The 13,411-nt window shown below is 41.5% G+C and overlaps 1 protein-coding gene across 1 annotated transcript in view; it reads right to left on the minus strand.

The window, feature by feature from the left end:
- fras1 (Fraser extracellular matrix complex subunit 1) overlaps positions 1–13,411 on the minus strand; it is a 399,990-nt gene that overhangs the window by 126,866 nt on the left and 259,713 nt on the right. Inside the window, exons 23-26 of the mRNA XM_050050884.1 lie at positions 11,793–11,933; positions 10,939–11,079; positions 9,000–9,140; positions 2,642–2,942 (exon numbers count right to left, since the gene is read on the minus strand). Coding sequence (XP_049906841.1) covers positions 2,642–2,942; positions 9,000–9,140; positions 10,939–11,079; positions 11,793–11,933 — 724 coding nt within the window. The remainder of the gene's footprint in view (positions 1–2,641; positions 2,943–8,999; positions 9,141–10,938; positions 11,080–11,792; positions 11,934–13,411) is intronic.

Raw genomic sequence — 13,411 nt, forward strand, 5'->3', positions numbered from 1 at the left:
TTCAGGGATTTATGCAAATAAAAGCCCAGGCTACTTATTGTTTTACAGTACATCTGAAGTGTTGGTTGTAAATTGGAAAGTCTGGGAAAAGCATTATCTTAAAGTTTTACAAACAGGTGACTAATTAAAGGAAAACATTAATACATTTGTGATGAAAAATGACAAATGTAGTTGCTTCCATGCAGGGAACGAGGGCTCACTGGATGGTTTGATGAGTATGAAAATGATGTGGATTAATAATATAATTTATTTATTTATTCCCTCTCTTGTTCCATCACAGGTCACCCGAAGCCAGCCACAGTGGGGAGGGGAGGAAAGGGTTAGACAATAGGTCAATCGAATATGGTTTATTATTAATATTTTGCAAGGAAACAAAATAAAAATTTGATCACAAAAAAGAAAGTGATGAATCATTTTCTGCAAGTGGTGCACCTCAAATGAACACCTACAGAGAGATTTTGGCACAATGTGTTACACTTCCCGCATACATCAGTCACGGAAATGACGACTGAGGTCAATTGAATCATCAGCTGATTCACAATCAACCGATAGCCCAGTGACACACCTTCTCTGTCAGCCTATCATGTCACTGCTCCTCATTTTAAATGTGGTTCTTTCTCTGCCGTAGTTCTGTCTTGCTGCCGTCGTGCGTGCCCTCCACCTCCCCCTCACCACCCAGTCTTTACGGATTCATCAGCCTCATCTGCCTCATCGGTCAGGAGCCTCAGAGTCATCAGCCACCACCACCGGTGTCTGGACTCCATGGGGGGATTTATCCTGCAGCTGGTTAGATTTCCCTTGATCGCAAAATATTGCCCTGTTGTGTCCAAGCACCTTTGTTTAATCTTAATCAGCACAAATCATGTGTTAATTTGTATACTCATGTTCTGTATTTAATATTATCTTTACTTCACTCTCCTGTCTCTCCTGATTGAAATAAAGTTTCTCCCTCTGCTCAAATGCACAGTTCCTGTCTCACTTAGTCACAAGTGTGTACCCCCTGTTTTTTGTCTCTATCTCTCTGTGTGTTTTTTTAAGGATCTGCTGTGGTGTTGTGCCAGCACAGAGCACAGTGTTGCACCTCGCAACTGGTTCCTGGGGCACACTGAGGTTATTTTCTTGCCTGCGGCACTTTGGTATTTTGGTGGCTTGCTGTGCGTCACAGTGGGAGGAGAAGTGCTGCAGAGGCTGTGGTGATGCCAATCCAGCTCCGTACTGCAAGCTTGAGTGGTACATACAGTATCTATTTATTTATGTAAAGGGACAGCAGAGGAGATACCCACACACTTATCTAACTGGGCTAGAAAGCCACAAAAAGGACATCAATGCAAAACTAGTCTATTCATTTAAGACGTGTGCACAGAAAGGTGCTCAAAGTGCAAAAAAAATGATGAGTGACTAAAAGCAGCAGCAAATGTTTCAGCCCCATCATCAGTGCCTGTCTGTCTGTCCATCCATGGAGAGGGATCCTTCCTTAGTTGCTCTTTTAGTTTCTCCCCATTAAATGTTTTCTTGGTCTGAGTTTTTCCTTATTGAAACGAGGGTCGAGGGTGTCGTCTGCTGCACAGATCATAAAGCCCTTTGAGGCAAAGTAGTGATTTGTGATATGAGGCTGTATAAATCGGCCTTTCCCTTACTGCGGTGACCCTCCTCACAGCCACCTGAAGGCAGCAGGTATCTGTATGATCTCTAATCAAAGTGATGTGGCTCACTGTCAAGCCACAATTACACATGGCAGACCAGCTGGTTAAATTTTGTGCAGCCAGACTGTTGCAAAATAACACAGAAACCTCCGTGCTTAAGTGCACATCAAAGGTGCCATTATGATTAATTATTTTGTAAATGAACATGCGTGTCGGGGTTGGCTGCACTGAAAACAGTTCACACGGTTACATGAAAAATCAGACATCAATTAAAACGTCTCCGTTGGCTAATGACTCCCTCAGGACTGTTCAGTCCTGCCAGTCTTCACCCAGTATCTCCATCCAAAACACTGAATAACTGCCTCATCTTTCCTCTAACGAGTCTGGCCTGGAGCTCTGCATTTTTAATTACAATACACGTAGACGTGTGACTGTTTTTTGGGTTAAATTTTATAGTGGTGTTACCAAAAACAAATTTGTGAAATCCTAATTTATTTGTGGATCATTAGAAGGATGTTGTTTATGTTATTAAGTCTAGCAGCTATTTGGTTTCCACATTGTCAGTAATTATTTTTGCATGGAAAACAAGTAAAATAAAGCTTGTAACTTTAAAACTTTAACTTGTGGCTGCATCACTTTTCCTGCTCCTGTTGGTGTAGAAATCTTTTTATACCTAATGCATTATGGATTTTTTGTCCTGTGTCACTGTTGAATGTCAGAGCAAAATGGCAACTCTGAAAAGAAGCCCTCATTCTTTGATTCTGAGGAACCAGATACAGAGAACTGACATTTACCACTGAGATTTCAGGCTGTTTTTTGCTTTTAAATTCCACTGTACCTGCTGGAGATATTCAATTGTGTTGCCAGGCTGTCTGGTTATTTCACACCAAACATCATAGCAAGCCCATTTTTAAAAGTTTTTGGGTGCTTCTGGGTGAATTTTCTTTCTTTCTCTGTCTCCCTAAACATCCTTCCAAAACCACATCAGAGCCACTGACCTGGCTTTGTCTTTTTGGTGTCTGAACCGAACCCGGCCGGTTCTCAGCTCCACCCAGGTGAAGATGTCATCCCTGGTCAGGTCTCGGCCAGCCTTTCCTCTGCCCCCTCTCTCCTGTCCTTCCTCCCCACTGAACAGGACCAGCCGTCCGTTACTCGGGCCCTGAACGAGCTGGAAGATCAGCCGGTCAGATGGACTGTCGGGATCCTTCACCTGCAGCAGGGTGAGGGGCAGCGGAGCAAAACCGCCGAGGGGAACCAGCAGGGAGCCATTGACCTGGAGGGCAGGCGGGTGGGTGTTCACTGAGAGGATGGAAAGAGGCAGAAAAACAAAATTAATTATCTTTAGTGTTATCATCAAAGCCAAACTGAACATGAACATTGATTAAACAGTTTACATTTTTCATCTCTGAGGTGAATCACACACAAGATAACACACGTTAATGAATTCTGTGGGGAGATCAGTCTGATACACAAAATCATGAACAAAGTAGAAGCAAATAAGGCTCATGAAGTATAAGTGGACTGAACATTACAAGTTAATATCAAAGTGGAAATATAATACAGAACAGTAGGAAATTAATCAGAGAAATAAAGAGACAGGTTTCAGGTTAAGAGCAGCTTATTCCCAAAAGCACACTTTAAAAGTTCAAGTTCGTGAGCACACTCATTAACTAATGGTTTTGGGATTTGGTCCAATTAACTGATTTTAGCAGATGTGATTAAAATAAAACAATTAAATGTATAAAGAGAAGAAAAATGTACCAAAAACTCTAAAATTATCTCACAAAAAAGAAAGAAATACACTTAGAATTTGTGAAAACTGGACATTTTTATGATGACGAAATCATTTGGAGTAATGAGACCAAATATTGAGCACAGCATTAGTTCAGGCAGGACACGATGTCAAGCTCAGCTCATGTCCCAGCTACATCAGCTGATCTCAAACAGCCCAATCAACTGATGGAGCAGCTGATTGATGAAGGGAGTCAGCTGATAGATCACATGATTCCTTTCGATGCAACCAATTGGTGAATCTCATTCAGAGTGCCCTATTTAAACTGCTCTGGCCTGCCTACTGTTGCTGCTTCCTCTGCAACCTGCCTCCACCCCAGCTCCTCCTTTTTATGTTGTGTCTGACTTATCAATGTCATTTCTGTTTGTCATTGATGCTGCTCTGTTCTGTTCCCGGGGGGTCTTCGCTGCTGCTCTCCCTGCCTTTGGCTTTCCATGTAGGCGCATGGAAGGGCAGAGAGGTTTGCTCTCTCTGCCTTAAGGCTTTCCTTGTTTGCACATGGAAGGGCAGAGGAATATGCTCACTTTGATTTAAGGCTTTCCACGTAAGTGTGTGGAAGGGTGGAAGGGTTTGCTTTCTCCGCCTTTAGCTTTCCACGTAGGCGCAGGAAGAGGCTTTCTGCGTAGGCCTAGGAAATGTAGGGAGGCCCTAGAACAGAGCCATACCACCAAATATAATACTGCAAATGGAAATAAATAAAGTGTTCCTTACTTTTTTTCCCTACTGTGAAGCATGGAGGATACTGGAGGACAATTTGCATTCATAAATCTGGAAGCTGCATATGGAAGGCACTTGGACCTTCCAACGTGACTGATCCAAAATACAAGGCCATGTCGACCCTTCAGTGGCTACAGTAGCAAAGACTAAAGGATCTGGAGTGACCATCACAGTTTCCTGATCTCAATACCATAGAGCCACTTTGGAAAGATCTCAAACTTGCAGTTCATGCAAGAAAACAGAAAAATTTACAGGACTTTGAGGCTTTTTACCGAGAAGAATGGGCAGTTTTACCACCTGAGAAAATCAAAATCAGGCCGTCATTGATGCTAAAGGTGGCGATACACACTATTAAGAACTAAGGGTAAGCAAACCTTTGAACGGGGACTTAATAAATAATTGTAATTCCTGCAGACACTTCTTTACTTTTGCATTGATTTATTTAGACAAGGTTGACATTTCAGTTTCAGAGACCTTTCTCAAGACACAACACTTACAAAGTGACACAGTGCTTACATGCAGCTCACAACTACACAGCTGTGTAGGAGGAGTGTCCACAATCACCTGCAGCAACTTATCAACCATGACTCAGCATTGTAATACAATTTCTATGATACCTGACACCATGGAAAACATTCTTTACTTTTAGTGTCAAAAACAAAAAAGAAAATGTGTGTGTTGTCTTCTGCTCAACTTTTGAACGGGGACCATCACAGTATTTTCTTTATTGCTATGTTTGTCGTTATTCTTTGATGCCTTATAGTTTAATTTGAATCCCATTAAATATAAAAGAAATGTCTTTTGCCTGATCATTTATGTTTCCTTTAAAGAATGGTACAAATACCACAAACTGCATATTGTAGAAAATAACTGACAGGTGTCATCACTAATTTGTAATAACAATTAAGTGAAAGCTCTTTCATAATGCAGTAAAAAAAAAACATACAGCCTCTCTTATTTATACATTTTAATGCACTTTAAGCCTTAAATGTATCTAATTAAACCTGCAGCTGGATCCGACTGTGAGTGGGTGTAGAGATGAGAGGAGGTTATGAAATAAAAACAGGAGCAGTGTGTGTGTGTGTGTGTGTGTGTGTGTGTGTGTGTGTGTGTGAAACGGCTGGTGATATACGAGCAAGGCATCCCGATCTTGGCGTGGCATTTTAGAAGTTGGCTTTAATTGGAACTGACTTTGTTGGGGAACTTTTTAAAGATCAGCTCTTTTGAGAGGCCACATTGTAATCTCATTATATCTCCTCTAATGATGCCAATAGGCACTCTAAATTCTCAAACTTTCGGCCATGTAATTAAATGAGAATAAGGCTATAATTTACTACTTTCTCAACTTTTTTTCTTGGCTGGCAAAAATGAAAAAAATGAAAAGAAAACAACAAAAAAAGTAATTTTGTTCCAGGCTATATCGCTTGATTAACTCGTGGATTAGCTGAAGCCTAGAGGCTGAAAAATGTTCATTATTTCACAAGAAGAAAGCATTTATCACAAAGGCCACATGATAATATATTTCTCTATTATAATTATGCTTTGTCAAATTTCATAAATCATCTCACAACCACAGTGTGATCGTGAAGGCCTCTGGTGTTTCTGCCTGCAGGTTGATGAGCACTGTTTGAACATAAAAGCCAAAAAATAAAAGTACTCCTCTAATGACCTGACTCTGCAGACAATGCTCTTTTCAGTGTTACTCGGGAGAACCAATTAGTATTTTAATAACAGGAAACTCCTCATGTCAGGCACTTCATATTGGCAGTCTATTATTCCACATTTCATCTTCCAGACGGCTGAAAAGACAGCAGCACCTGACTTAAACCAGACTCTTTAAAAGAGGAGCCACAGAGCTGAAATACACTTTTACGACTGTCTGTATAGTGGCTTTCAATAGCTGACTCACCCATAATGAATGCTAATGCTGTATCTGCTGAAGGAGTATTTAGGCAAATGTTATCTATCACATATTTTTACTGGGCCCTATTTAAATAATCTATAGCTACTGGTCTCAAGTAAATGGCGCAAACGCATTTAGGGTGTGTCCAACTCCACTTCTGCTTGTTAAATGGTGCATAATCTGGGCGCAAAGTCAGGCACAAGGGGCAATAGGTTTGTATTCGAGCTCCCTCAGGATGTCTGAGCTCCTCACCCTATATCTAAGACAGAGCTCAGCCACCCTTCGAAGGAAACTCATTTTGGCCGCTTGTATCTGCAATCTCATTCTGTCAGTCACTACCCAAAGCTCATGACCATAGGTGAGGGACATAGATAGACCAGTAAATCAAGAGCTCTGCCTTCCACTTCAGGTCCCTCTTTACCATGACGGTCTGGCACAGTGCCGGTGTCACTGTTGACACCACACAACTCTCTCTTAACCTAGAGGGGGAAACCCATCGTTTTCAAACTGAGAACCACGGCATCAAACTTGGAGGTGCTTACTCTGAACCTTGCTGTTTCACACACGTCTGCAAACCGCTCCAGTGCATGCTGGAGGTCACAGTGTGATGAGGCCAACAGAACCACATCATCTGCAAAGAGCAGAGATGCAATTTTGAGGTCCCCAAACTGGACACTATCGCCCATGCCCACTGCGCTGACATTTAAGCAGTAAAACTAAAAACCGAAGCTCTAAACTTGACAGAGGAAACAGATCTAAACTTTAAGCACCTGATATAACAAAGTTACGCCATTTCTCATGCGTAAATGCGCACAGTGTCCTTCTTTATGGGGAGTCAGACAGCAGCTCTGCTCTGCTCTCTGCTACGTTTACATTTTACAGAATAGAATTCACATTTTTCCTCATTAACGATGTATTATTTCATCTACTTGCAACCCATCCACACACATCTATGTGTGTGTAACAAACAGAGTGTACACATCTAAAAAATGCAACCTTCAAATAGCAGGACAATACTGCGCCATTCTGACTTTAAACCAGGTGTTTGTTGGTCAATGGCGCAATCGCTTTCTGCTGTCTAAAACAGCAATACACCTTAACACAGAGTTTAGGACCTACAGTACATGCTCATGGGCACACAGATGGGCACAGTTACATTACCTACACAAATTGGGCACTGGCTGTGAAAATGCGTCAGTCTGAAACTAGTAATGACAGTTGCACTGCCAACAAAAAACAATTTTGTGTGGCTTTAAACGGCTGATATAAAGACATTAATCGGTTGCCATTCATTAGAAAACTCAGATCCAGGTTGTTGCCATCAACACCAACAAATGTTATCAATTACTCCTCAATATGTCCCTTCTGTTCCTCTGAGATTTTCCATCAGAATTTCCTAATTCAAACACATTTGGCACTTCTGGTTAGATACTAAACTTCATTTCATTGTCTCAGTACCTCTGTGCAATGAAAATGAAGTTGAATCTAATTTTATCTGATCAAATGTAATCTATTGTAGCTGCACAGTCTTTTTTTCAGACAGGAAAAGATCCACAATATAAAATACAGCTCCCCCCCAGAGTTGCTTTATATGTGTGATTGACAGCTCAGTAATTAGCCTGTCAGACCTGATTGAACAGTCACTCCCTGACCTCTGTGTAGCCGACGAGACACCTGTACATCCGGCTGAATTCATTACCATCCAAACTCCTTTATCCCAGTTTGAAAACCAAAGTGCGTATTTGTACTCTACTCTACTTTGTATTCGCACCACGTCAATCTCAGCATCACTGTTGGTGACTTGTTCTAAATCAGTCGTTCCAAACTGGTGGGTTGCAGTGTCAGGTTTGAAAAACCCCCAAAAACCTTTATTTTGAAGTACAGTGATTTTTTTGAAGTGCTGTGTCCTAATGTAGAGTGAGCAAATACTGGACAGCTACTAAACAGAGACAGCAAACTAGCTCCACAACACGGCCAAACACAAGTATGACACTGAGTATGTTAAAGTGTGTGGACCCAGGACTAATGATTTAGGAGAAATCTGGACCCTGTGGCTGGACCAGTTGGGACCCGCTGTTCTAGATAAACTGTAAAATAGCACCGATTGTGTATTTGTTGCTGTGAGACTAATCAGAGGGGAACAGCACACACGTATTTTACGTTATGAGCTGTAGCTTTGGCGTGACATTAACATTTAACAACTTCACCTCACACAGCGTCAGGCCGTGGGATTTCTCTGTAAGCTCCATCATTGTATGCCTTGGTTAACCAGCCTGTTGCCTAGCAACCAGCCATGCGGATTTGTTTTTATGTGACGCCTTGAGATTAACTTTCATTATTTATGTGGCTTTCTTGATTTCATTAACAATAAAAATGCTGTCGCCGTGGTGGTATCTGGGCTTCAGTCAGATGAGACAGACCATAAGGTGGATAGTTACTGGATGTTTCATGCAGCTTCACATGCTCTGCACAGTACAAAACACATGCAGTATTTAGCTTGAGTTTGACTAATCTCCAAACAAAGTGTTTTTGTTGTTTTAGTTGATCTTTTACTAAAGACACGCCATCTGCATGTGAGCTGTCACCGGCACAGAGCAGCAACACAGTAATCACATACTTGAAAATAAAGACCTTGAAGCTAATTAGTGCGGCGGTCCAACAGAGACGCATAATGACAAGCACCATAAATCAATATCATAATGCTGAATATTGGACAGGAGTAATGTGATTTCTGCCCTGAGGCTTGTTCAACCACGTTGTGTCTGGAGGATGACGAACAGTGTTTACTAGCCCTGGTAGAAGTGTTAGTTCCTTAAGCAACAGCAGGCAGTTTTTGCAGTCAGAAATGTTGGTATTTACAAAATAATAGTTGAGTCTATGTGAGTTGTGTTCTGGCAGATAAACATTTTTCACTTCAAACATAAAACAGACATCATGTTTTTACCGTGGCAGGTCCTGGTCTTCTGGTCAGCGTAGAATCCGTGTCCACAGTCGGGCGTGCAGTATCCTTCCATGAGGTAGGTTTGGTCACGACAAGCTCTACAGTGTCCGACCCCGTCACACAGCACACAGTCGGACGAGCAAGCTGAAGAAGACGTAGATTAGTTGGTCAGTGTTAGAAGGAAAGTTTTAAAAGCTTGTACACCTTTTATATTCACTCTTTGTGATGGTATATAGCTAAACCACACAATGTGTTTTTTTAATATTTCCATTCTCACATTTCTACTTAAAAATCTTGTTACTGTGTTGGACACAATGTTCCTATAATCCTTTTTTCCTCAAAAGACATTTTCAGGCTTCCTAACTGTATTTATTTCTCGTTTTTAAGCCAAATTGATAAGCTGACCTTGCACATACACCTGTTTTTGAAATCATGTCTTGGACTCCTTAAAGGGACAGTGTGTAGCGTTTTTAGTTGTTTATTGGCAAAAGTTGATGTCTGCATTCATAAATATGTCATCGCTGGTGTATTATTACCTCCACCAATAATCTGACTTATTCTCGTAAACAGAGAATTTCAGATTTGTTTGTACATTGGGCGGGTAAGTCCTTTGGGGGGTTCTATAACGTTCCACCATCTTGAAAATACATCTGCCAGCAAGGGACATATAGCACTACACGGGAAAAGCCCCGCCTTTGGCGTTATCGTTGAGAGCCAGGCCTGCGCTGTGTGACTGAGAAGCCGAAGGAGAGGAGCAAGAAACGCTTCACTACTACCCCAGCACTACTGCAGCATAACAAAGTCCCACTCTTTGAGCATAATGCAGCATCATGCATATGCAGCATCACGGGAGATGGAATCCTCGTCGCCAAGAAAGCGCAAAAGCGAATCAAAAAGGCAACGTGACCGGTGAATTCAAAAAACGAGGGTCAACATCGGGGTAGCCTTTCCCAGGTGGAGAGAGCTGCTGAAGGAGAAAGGTTTTAAAAGGATGCTGTGACTGGCCTGCTGGCCTGCCTGTCATTTTCTTCCCAACAGGCAGGCCAGGCCAATGCAATCACAGGCCAGCGCCGCTGTCAGTGGCGCAGTGATGCGAGGAGAGGGATAAGGTGTGTGAGGTTGAGCCACTTGTCAGTTGTCATAAGACAAGACGTGATTGGTTTGTTTCCATTTACACCCGCCCCAACAGTCCTACGTTGCAAACACAGCCAGCATGGTGAGGAGGGGGTTTGTCAACTCTCGTCGAGTGTGTCTGTGTAGGAGCCTGAATGAATACTCCATGAAGTATCGGATGACATGGTTTCATCAATGTTATCATAGCTTTTTGGTACACAGCGGCTACCGTTGTTGCAATACGCATTTCAAACAGTGAGGCGCTAGAGTGCAATATCAGTTTGAATGCAATATATGATTTCAACGTTAGATGGGAGAAATTCCTACACACTGTGGCTTTAAAGGTTCAATGTGTAAGATTTAAGGGGATTTAGTGGTGAGGATTGCAGATTGCAACCAGTTGAAACTTCTCCCGGCAGGATTTAATCCGGTAAAAACAGTGAATAAAGCTGTTCCACATTACAAATCTGTGGGTTTTTTCCAATGCTGCCTGTCATGGAGGGGCTTCTAACTACAGTGGCCGATATGAAAATGTGAACGGCCCTATCCAGAGCCCGTGTTTGGTTTTTTCATTCTGGGCTACTGTCGAAAATGGCAGTGCAAAATGTGAATCTCCATGAATGATGACCTGCTCCCTATGTTGATATAAACAGCTCAGTCAAAGGTAACGAAAACAGAGCGATTATTATTTTCAGGTGATTATACACTAAAGAATATATTATATTCCATTTCTGCCAATTTATCTCCCTAAATCCTACAGACTGGACCTTTAAATAGGCATGAAATACAAGAAATTTACAAAAAAGCACTGTTTTCAATGAAGCCTTACGCTTGCAGATTTGGGAGGAGGCGTCCAGGAAGTAGTTTCTGCCACATTCCAGCACACACTGACCCTGCAGCGTGGCGTAGGGAGGCTGGCACTGATGGCACTGCCCGGGACCCCGACACTCCAAACAGTGATCGTCACAGCCTGGCAGAGAGACAGACACACACTGAGAGCATTAAACACAAGGATCAAACTGAAGTGACAGGAAGTTGGAGCTTCAAAGGGAATGACTAAGACATGAAAAACATTTATTCTATAATATTTTCAAACTTGAAATGCACATTTACTTCATTTCTAGTTTTCTGTGGATTACATTCAGATTTTAATGATGACAATTTGGCACATGGGAGAATATTTTGCATGTAATAAAAACATTATTATGATTATATTACAATACGGTGGTTCACATTGATTAAAAAAGAGCTGTAAAGAACTTTAATGTTCTTAACAAGAGGAATTTGACCTGAGCAGTTCATGGAAAACCATCAGAGTTCAGACTGGTAAAGGGGTCTCAAGGAACCTCTTGGATCCCCTGCTGCTGATTAACTGTTTTAATAAGAAACAGATGATAAAAAAATCTCTGAACAGCTATTTCAACCACTCACTAATGCAGGAAGATAAAAGAAAAACAGAGCAAAAGAAGGATAAATATGTGCAGCTGACACTACAGATTATTCTTTACTTTATTCTGCAAAATTTGCATTTTGGTTTAGATGCTAACAGCATTTTGTTGTCTCAGTACCCATACTCTGTGCAAAAACAGTACAGTTTAATCTAATCTAATCTATCGTAGCTGCACACATTCATTGTTGCTCAGTGTGATGTGAGTCAGCTTATCTGCTCTTCGCTGAACTGACCGAGACATTTGTCTCCGTCCTGATAGGAGCCGGGGGAGCACCCCTCAGTGCACACTCCATCCTGCAACACGTATCCCTCCATGCACAGCAGGCAGTCTGTCCGCAGAGGGCCTTTACAGGCGTTACAGCTCCAGTCGCACTCTGGAAACAGGTTGGAGAGCAGCAGAGGAGGAGGAGGTGTGTATGTGTTTGTGTGCGGGGATGTCGGGATTAGAAGTGAGAGCAAAAGGTGAGAACAGGACAGAAGAGAGGAGGGAGAGAGAGAGAGAGCAAGAGAGATTAATAAACTCTTTTCAACAAGGGGATTTATTCCAAACCTGTTTGTGTTTTTTAATTCCCTTTCTCTCTTATCACCTGCACATCTGTTGTGTTTGCGCTGCGCTCCATTAATATTGACAAGAGAATTAAACACAATTAGGACAAATGTGTTGGTGTTGTATTCAAAGTGAAGTAGGACACAGATTTCACAAAGAAGAGATGACTTACTGCGATTACAGAGGAAACCAGAGGGCCTTTATATCATACAGAATATAAAGTTTCGACAAAAAAATGTGTGATTATTAAACTGACATGTTAAAGAGTGTGCAGCCAGGCTAATGGCTTTATTGGACAGTTATGCCAATCGTAAAGAAAATCAAATTGTAAGACGGATAAAAGTTTGTTTTGATCCTTTGGTGAAGTTAATTGATAAACTGGTCACAATAAATGACACTCAAGAACTGTCGACATGCTGGACGTGCAACACAGAAACTCATTAAGATGTATTGTCTAGTAACCATAAGGGTCTGTGGAAAAAGGCAATCTATCCATTGGTTCGTGAGATTTTTTGCTTTTTAGTAAAGTGTTGGACCAACTGACTGACTCACATTGGTATCCCTTGAGCAAGGCCACCATGGTTGCTAACAATTAACATCTTTAATTTTCTGGTAAACTAATTATTGGACTATCAGTGAACTCTGCAGTCTTTTTTCTGAGTCATATGGTGAGGAAAAGAAAACTGTGATCCATATTTAGATCTTAACGTAAGTTCCACATTTTTATATTTACCCAAAAACATCCTCATTTCCTTGAAATGACTAAATCCTGAAGAGGAGATTCTTTTTGATCACTGTCCTGCTGGTAAACACCACCTCATGAGAAGCAGTAACACATCGTACCGTTCATATCTTCACCCTCTACCATTTGTCACAGTCCTGCCAGAGGCCCTCAGACTTCTGTTTAAGACTATCTGCCATATCTTTAATCTCTCTTTGTTTTCACATGTTTCTTTATTGAGGATTTTATTTACTAGGTTTTAGGTCTTCAGTCTTACTTTGTTGCGTTTATTCAGTCATGTTTCCTGTTTCATTTACTTATATCTTCTGTGTTGTTTCTGGTTTCATTTCTTTGTGTTCTTTGTGTCAGTCACTCCCTATATATACTAACCCAGGTCTTTGTTTGTTGTCTGCACCTCCTCCACTGATTTGTTTGAGCTGTTTCTTCCTTGTGGTGTTTTTCCCCCTAGAGTTTAGTTTTCCAAGTGTCCTGGATGCATTTTGGATTTACCTCCACCTGTTGCCTGTTCACCCATTACCTGCATTCCTCTAGACTCCAGGGTTGATACATTTTTGACAATAAAT

This window comes from Epinephelus moara, chromosome 8, assembly GCF_006386435.1.
Source record: "Epinephelus moara isolate mb chromosome 8, YSFRI_EMoa_1.0, whole genome shotgun sequence".
Taxonomy (NCBI): domain Eukaryota; kingdom Metazoa; phylum Chordata; class Actinopteri; order Perciformes; family Serranidae; genus Epinephelus; species Epinephelus moara.